Source organism: Molossus molossus, unplaced genomic scaffold (assembly GCF_014108415.1).
Source record: "Molossus molossus isolate mMolMol1 unplaced genomic scaffold, mMolMol1.p scaffold_m16_p_6, whole genome shotgun sequence".
In the NCBI taxonomy this organism is placed as follows: Eukaryota; Metazoa; Chordata; class Mammalia; order Chiroptera; family Molossidae; genus Molossus; species Molossus molossus.
The window spans coordinates 57,305,136-57,313,807 of record NW_023425399.1 but is presented as its reverse complement, the minus strand read 5'-3'; the positions used below and the strand labels follow the sequence as shown (position 1 = coordinate 57,313,807).

The following is an 8,672-nucleotide window of genomic DNA, read 5'->3' as shown; positions in this document are numbered from 1 at the left end:
CTTTTTTTGTAGTGTCTTTTTCTGGATTTGGAATTAGAATTATGCTGGCTTCATAACACTAGTTTGGAAGTCTTCCTTCTTCTTTTGAATTTTTAGAAATAGTTTAAGGATAATGGGTGTTAGTTCTTTGAAATTTCGGTAAAACTCCCCCGTGAAGCCATCTGGGCCTGGGCTTTTGTTTGCTGGGAGAGTCTTGATTACATCTTCAATTTCTTCTGTTATTATTGGTTTCTTCAAGTTTTCTATCTCTCCCTGGTCCAGTTTTGGGAGAGTATGTGTTTTTAGAAATTTGGCCATTTTGCTTTGATTGTTGAGTTTGTTGCCATATAATTATTCACAGTAGTTGTTAACGATCTTTTGTATTTTTGTGGTGTCAGTTGTTACTTCTCCTCTTTCATTTCTGATTTTGTGTATTTGGGTTCTCTCTCTTATATACCAATAATGAATTTACAGAAAGAGAAACAAACAAACAAAAAAAAACAATCCCATTTATCATCTCCTGTCCTTTGAGAAGACATGGAGGGACCTGGAAAGTATTATCCTAAGCGAAACAAACCAAACAGAGAAAGACAAGTATCATATGATCTCCCTTATTTGTGGAATATAATAAACATAACAGTCTGCGGAATGGGGTAGTCCCAGAGATGTGGAAGTGGAGTACAGACTGACAATCCCCAGAAGAGGGGGTGTTGAGGGAGGGATAAACCACAGACTTATATACATGTAAGCATGAACAATGGACATGGACAACAATGCTGGGGACAGGCCAGGGAGAAAGGGGGAAGGTGGAGTCAGTGGGGGAAAAAGGAGAAACATCTTTAACAAAAATAAATTAAGTAATTAAAAAAAAAGTGAGAAGATAAACAAGATTGATGGACCTTAGCTAGACTCATCAAGAAACAAAGAGAGAGAACCTAAATACACAAAATCAGAAGTGAAAGAGGAGAAGTAACATCTGGCACCACAGAAATACAAAGGATCATTAACAAATACTATGAACAATTATACTCCAACGAATTGTACAATCCAGAACAAATGGACAAATTTGTAGGAACACTGAGTGTCCCAAAACTGAACCCAGAAGAGATAGAAAACTTGAATAGGCCAATAACCACTAAGGAAATTGAAGAGGTAATCAAGAGTCTCCCAGCAAACAAAAGCCCAACCAGGACAGCTTCCCAGGGGAATTTTACCGAATGTTCAAAGAAGAACTAACACCCATTCTCTTCAAACTATTCCAAAAATTTCAAGAAGAAGGAAGACTTCAAAACTCATTTTATGAGGGCAGTATAATTCTAATTCCAAAACATATAAAGACAATATAAAGAAAGAAAACTACAGACCAATATCCCTCATGAACCTAGATGCCAAAATTCTTATCAAAATCATAGCAAATCGGATCCAGAAATACATTTAAAAATTATTCACCATGAACAAGAGGGCTTCATCCCAAGGGTACACAGCTTCTACAATATTCACAAATCAATAAATGTGAAACACATAGGAACAAAATGAAAGATGTAAACCATATGATCATATCAATAGACTCTGAAAAAGCATTCAACAAAATCCAGCACCCATTTCTGATAAAAATGCTCAGCAATGTGGGAATAGAGGGATCACATTTCAATATAATAAAGGCCATGTATGAAAAATACAGCAAACATCATACTTAATGGGCAAAAACTAAAAGCATTTCCCTTAAGAACAGGAACAAGACAGGGATGCCTACTCTCGCCACTCTTGTCTCTTTTCTTAATCCTCCCATGAGGATATATTTTGAGTTATCTTCAGATAGAGTGGGAGAAGGGGGAAAGAGAGAGAGATAGGAAGAGAGAAACATCTGTGTGGAAGAGATACACCAACTGGTTGCCTCCTACATATCCCCAACCAGGGCTGGGGATGAACCCCAACTGAGGTATGTGCCCTTGACTGGAAGCGAACCCATGACTCTTTGGTCTATGGGCCAACACTCTAACCACTAGGCCAAACCAACCAGGGTGTCTTTTAGGTTTTCCATGTTCAATATCCCATCATCTACATATAATCACTTTCCCATTGCCAGTTTGAATCCTTTTTATTTTTTCTTCTTGTCTAATTGCTATCCAGTAGGGTATCAGGTTATACCACAAAGCCATTGTAATCAAAATAGCCTGGTACTGGCACAAGAACATGCATATTGATCAATAGAACAGAACAGAGAACCCAGAAATTGACCCAAGACACTATGCTTAATTAATACTTGACTAAGTTGTTGAGAGCATATAATGGAGTAAAGATAGCCTCTTCAATAAATGGTGTTGGGAAAATTGGACAGCAATATACAAAATAAATAAATAAATAAATAAATAAATAAAATAAAAATAAAACTAGACCACCAACTTACACTATACACAAGAATAAAATCAAAATCGATAAAAAACTTAAATGTGACTCATGAATTCATAAAAATCCTAGAATAAAATGTAGGCAATAAAATTTCAGATTTCACGTGCAGCAGAATTTTCACTGATACAATGCCTAAGGCAATAGAAACAAAAGAAAAAAATGAATAAATGGGACTACAACAAACTAAAAAGCTTCTTCACAGCAAAAGAAACAACCATCAAAAGGGAAAGGGAACCCACTATATGGGAGAGCATAATTGCCAATGATACATCAGATAATGGGTTAATTTCCAAAATAGATAGAGTACTCATAAAACTCAACAAAGGAGGACAAAGAATCCAATTTATAAAAGGGCAGAGGACCTAAATAGACATCTCTCTAAATAGGACATATAAATGGCCAAGAGACATTTGAAAAAGTGCTCAACATCACTAATCATCAGAGAGATGCAAATTAAAACGACCAGGAGGTATTACCTCACACCTGCCGGAATGGCTGCCATCAATAAATCCTCAAACAACAAGTGCTGGAGAGGGTGTGGAGAAAAAGAGACTCTGGTACACTGCTGGTGGGAATGCAGACTGGTGCAGCCACTATGGAAAATAATATGGAGTTTCCTCAAAACATTAAAAATTGAACTGACATTTGACCCAGTGATTCTACTTCTAGGAATATATTCTCGACCAGAGCCGCGGACAAACTGCAACCGAGGTACATGCCCTTAGCGGGAACCGAACCCGGGTCTCTCGGGACCGCAGGCCGACGCTCTAACCGCTGAGCCAAACCGGCCAGGGCTAGGAATATATTCTAAGAAGCCTGAAACACTAATCAAAAAGAATATATGTACCCTTATGTTCATAGCAGCACTATTTACAATTGCTAAGATCTGGAAACAGTCTAAGTGTCCATCAATAGATGAGTGGATAAAAAAGCTGTGGTACATATACACAATGGAATACTATGCAGCTGTAAGAAAGAAAGATCTCTTTCCCTTTGAGATGACATGGAGGGACCTAGAGAGCATTATCCTAAGGGAAATAAGGCAATCAGAGAAAGACAAATATTACATGATCTCTCTTATTTGTGGAATATAATGAATAAAATAAGCTGATAAACAACATAGACCGAGTGACATAGAAGTAGAGTTCAGGCTCATAAACCTTAGAGGAGGGGGAGAAGGGGGAGGGAAGAGATAAACTAAAGGAATTGTATGCATATGTGCATAACCAGTGGACATAGATAACAATGCTGTGGGGGTTGGGAGTGGGATCAGGAAGACTGTGTCAATGGGGGGAAAAGGAGAAACATCTGTAACAAAATAAATAAAAATAATAAAATAAAACAAAGGGGGAGAAGACTAAGAACCTAGTCTTACATATCTATACCAGAGTTCTCAAGTAGAACTGTAGTGGGTGCCCTGGCTAAAACCAAGTACTATATATGTGTTCAAATAGGGAAGAAAGTGTTTCTTGGCTTGATTTGAATTTGGACAGGCCTATGCTCGAGGTGTTGCCTGCTATTCTGCTATGAAGGCTTTTGCAGGAAATGCTTTGCACTGGGAGGAGCATGAAAGAGCCAGCTGAGGGTCAGCTGCATTAGCCTGGACTCCGCTGTTGATGCCCTGCCTGTAGGGGTGTTTGAGGCAAAACAGTGTGGACCAGGAAAAGAGGAAGATATGAGACTTGTCTGGTCTGATATAAGTTATTGTGTTAAGGCAGGTTCACAACCCCTTTGAGTATTGCCCTAGTCAGAAATGCCAGTAAGGACAACAAACCCACCATGGTCCAGGAGTCACCTCTTGCTGCAGTTTCCTCTGGTCAGTGGTTCTGCCCTAGGGAGGATTCTATCACATGCTGTATTTGCAAATGAAGCTGAGATGTGTGTATCACAGTTTGAGCTTCTTTAGCCCTTCCTGTTTCCTCCCCTTAGTGTTTGGGGTGGGAGTGGGGTTACCCCCACAAGCCTCTCAAACTCTTAACTCATCTTCAGCACCTGCTTTCTGAGGCTGGAGCTGACACACATCCATTTTTAAATTTGTGTTTCTTCCCAGGGCAATTGGCTCTCCAGGCCCCAAAACCTCACTTGTGTGCTGGGACTTGCAGGGCCACGGAGGGCATACCCAGATGGGCAGGAAAGATACACAGGGTGCTGGCTGCTGCTGGTCAGAACATTTATTTGTCCTGGGGCCACTTTCTCACCCAGCCAAATGTCGCTCTGATTGGATTGGGGTTGGGGGGCTGGGGTCCTGGACAGAAAAGGAGTTGCAGGCAACAGGCTTCCTCCACCAGCCACTCCAGGCGGAGGTGCTGTGCATCCAGGAGGGGGCAAGAAGGGCAATCAGGTTGCCAAGGGAGGCAGGTCAGGTTGTGGAAGGTGAGACAAAGGCTTTCTTCTTACAAGACCTTTCTTCAATACTCAAAAGTAACTGTCTTGACCCTCAGGTATTCATTCAGAGCCGCCTCTCCTGCAAGAAAGCACATGCCACTGGAACCATCATCATCATAGTACCTCTTGCACCCATCTTATCTCACAAAACCCTGCAGCAAGCAAGTGGTGTCTGACTCAGCCCCAGTTACAAGTGAGAAACCAAGACCCCAGGGGTCAGTGGTCACTGAGTGGGAATCCAGGATTCCCACGGGCATCAGAATACAAAACCAATCTGAGGCCACTGTTCTAGAGACTTCCCCAGCTCCAACCACCTACACTTAAGGGAGGGCAGCCTTATCAGCTCCAGGGCAGCCAAGAGGCTCTCCTGGTGCCTCTCCATTACCCAGATGTGCCAACCTTTCCCCAATCCTGCCTCCCAGCTAATTCCCGATCAAATTGTGATTTGAAAAAGGGGTGCCTCACAGGGTCTCTGGAACCCCTGAAACTTGGCTGTGCTATATGGCTGATATGTTTCAGCCCCACAACCAGCATGAAGGGCCTATGGTTGCCTGACAACTCCCCTGCCTGCTAAGGCTTGCTCCAGGAGCCATGTTTTCCTGATGCTGTTGCTTACACTGTTTTCACCACCAGTCGGGGCCCACTGAGGTCTCTGACCCATCTCTGGTGGGCTATTTGGAAGGCCTGGTTTGTGGGCACAGGACACAAGGACAGAATTCATATCTTGGGGACCCATGGCCTCCCTGAACAATGATGGTCCTGGTGAATTTCTATGGAGGACATCAGGAAGGTAGTACAGGAGAGGCGAGGACAGAGGGGACAGAAGTGACCAGCATGCATGTATGTGTACATTTGTGTGTGCATGTATGTGTGCGCCCATTCTGCATGCATAGTGTTTGTAGGCAGTCAGGCTTTGGGGCTATTGTTGGATTCTTTTACAGGAACTCTTGGACCTTTCCTCAGGGTTTGAAAGATGGAGGGAAGGAGAAATAGAATAGTGACTATCCTTTGGCTTCAGCCTCAGCCTGAACATCCCTGGGGACCCTGAGTTGGGCAGGGGAGGCCTGCACAGAGATAATGCGCTGCTCTCTCATACCTTTTTCTCCCTGCCAAGGTTGGCATTAGAGCTATGATCCCTAAGTGGAGTGAGTCCCCAATTTCTAGCTTCCAGAGTGGCAGGATTAAGGCAGTGGGACTCACCTTAAGTCACACAGCAGTCCCTAGAAAGAGGTGTGCTGGAGCAGAACTCCACTTTCCCTGGCAGGTCAGGCTGGGCTTGCATTTGGCTTGCCACCAAGATGACCTTGTCTCTACACTAGGGACTCACACTGCCTCTGAGGGCACACTTGGCCCCATGGCTTCCCCTCTTCCTGAGGATGAAGCCTGAGGCCTGACTGTGGCCCCTGGGTCCCTTGATCCGACCCTGACTGCCTCTTGAGCCTGCTTGCTTCCTGTTGTACCCACCCTGGGTCTACATCAGCCTCTCTCTGCAGCTCCAAGACCAAAGCTGATTCCCTCAGGACCTGCCATCCCCTCTTCCAGGAACACACATCCTCAGGTCTTTACAGCTGGCTCCTCCCATCCTGGGGTCTCAGGCAGGTGCCATCTCCTCAGAGAGGTCCTCCATGGTTCTTGACTAAAGTCATCCTCCCAGTCTCCTTGCCCATATTACTTTGACTTGCCTGCTTTCCAGCATTCCTCACTTTCTAGAAGGATCTTGTATACTGCCTTATCACTTGTCCATTTCCAGTAAGAAGTGAGCATCAACAGCCATCTTTCAATGTTATACCCATGGCCCCTTGGACAGGACCTGGCACCAAGAGGCCTCTAATAGATGTCTAAGATTAAGTTACCTAGGTCTTTGCCAAATCCAGACTGCTTGAACCCTCCGAAGGGAGCGGCCACGTCGGTCTTGTTGTATGTGTTGATGAACACAGTGCCTGCCTCCAGCTTGTCACTGATGTACAGAGCTTTGCTGATGTCTCTGGTGAAGACACCAGAGGCCAGGCCAAATTCTGTGGCATTGGCCCGAGATAGCACAGTGTCCACGTCACTGCAGGGAAAATCCAGGAAGAATTTGGTGAAGGAGGGTTGGGGCAGCCTTGGATATAAAATTCAGGGAGACCTGCATCCCCTCCCCAAAAGGGGAATCTGATCCCCTCCAAGCTTCCCACCATTCAGGACCTTTTGAGGAGAAATGTGCCCGGCTAACAGTAAGAGTAGAGGAGGCCTTGCAATAGAGAGAAGAGAACAAAGTTAAATAGAGGAGGAAGAACAGAGTCAAATTTGCACACAGTTGGCCAAAAGGACACTTTGGGTCATCAAGGGTGAGCTCCTCACTTTACAGACAGGGGGACAGGGACCCCAAGGGGGCAGGTGAGGCCCCCACCACACAGGGAAGTACACATGCACTGGGTCCTCTCCAGGGAGCCATGTTGAGGTGCTTCTTAAAGACTCAGCACAATATTTGCTCAATAGATAGCAGAAAAGTATCTTATTCTAATACAATCAGAATGTGATGATAATTTTTTGATAGTTGAAAGTATAAGAGATGCCATTTTATAGCCTGTTCAAAGGCCCTACACTGAAAAATAATAGTCCACAGAAGAACTCGTGGTAGTTCAAATATGGCCACAAAGTATAACCCCTCTCCATTTAAACTCAGGCTGGCCCTGGTGACTTGCTGGGCCAATAGAACATGGTGAAAGTTAGGTTCTTGGATTTCTGAGGTTGATCAATAGATCTTGAGGAGCCTGGAAACTTCTACCCAGCTTCTGTTTGGGAGGCCCTGAGTCTGCTATGGGGGAGAAGGCATGCAGGGAGCTCCAGAACCCATTCAAGGACAACCACTCCAGGCATCACCATTGAGTTCTAGATGTGGCTTACAACAGAAACAGTCAGCCCCAACCTGCAGATTCAAGATTGAAATAAATAACTGTTGCTATTCCAAGTCACTGAGTTTTGGGGTGGTTTATTACATAGCAGTAGATAATAGGACACAGCCCAACACACCATGAAAGACATCCAAAGGTTCAGAGAATGCTCACATTGGGACCCAAAGCCCTGCCAGTCCGCTGGGGCTCTCCTCACCTTAGTAGTTGATGAGGACTCGAAAGGCAACCAGGCTACATCCACAGCCCCCACCTGTCTGAGTTCTCCTTCTGCTCCCATAAGTTCATTTGAAGAACCCAGTGACACATGGAAAAAAACTGGCTTTTGAGAGATATAAGTAGGATTCCTTACCCATTGGCAAACCGAGAGATGATCATGACAGGCCCAAAGGACTCTTCCTTGGCTATGAACATGTGGTCCTCCACGTCTATGAAAACAGTTGGCTCAAAAAAGAAACCTGTGGGGGAGACAGAGGTCTATGGCATAGGGGAAGGCCCTCCTCCAGTAGGCTAGCCTCTCCCCCTCTAGGCTGGGTGCCTCCAGCCACCATATGCACATCCCACTCCAGTAATACAATATGTAATACCTATGTGGTTGATGGCACATTCTGTGAATGGCTTTCCTGTCCCAGACATGTGAGTTTATGTGAACCTCACAACACTTTCAACTAAATGCTGCTGAAGAAAATGAGACTTAGAGTTGGTCTGTGATAGAACTGACATTTGGATCCAAGTCTATCCAAGGCCAGCACCAAAACTCAAGACTATGACAAAGATTTGATTTTTCTAGTGACATTTAATCTGAAAACATACCTGGATATTTTGGCTAGTGCTGCCTCCCAGATGGCTCTCCACTGGTCACTGTGAGATGGCAGGTTGGGGGGTAGAGGGAGGCTTTGGACACTGGTCTTGATGGATAAAACCTCCCAGGACTGCCTCCCTTCTCCTTCCCAACTCTGAGATGTGGGCACTGACTTCCCAGTGAAGGGTAAGTGCTCTTGGCCAAGA

The 8,672-nt window shown here is 44.5% G+C and overlaps 1 protein-coding gene across 2 annotated transcripts in view; it reads right to left on the bottom strand.

The window, feature by feature from the left end:
- Positions 1-4,796: 4,796 nt before the first annotated feature.
- ALDH1L1 (aldehyde dehydrogenase 1 family member L1) overlaps positions 4,797-8,672 on the bottom strand; it is a 72,416-nt gene continuing 68,540 nt past the window's right edge. For both annotated transcript variants that reach the window (XM_036245024.1, XM_036245026.1), the window contains 3 exons: positions 8,017-8,122; positions 6,627-6,826; positions 4,797-4,852 (listed from right to left, as the gene is read on the bottom strand). In XM_036245024.1, the coding sequence (XP_036100917.1) occupies positions 4,797-4,852; positions 6,627-6,826; positions 8,017-8,122 (362 nt within the window). The remainder of the gene's footprint in view (positions 4,853-6,626; positions 6,827-8,016; positions 8,123-8,672) is intronic.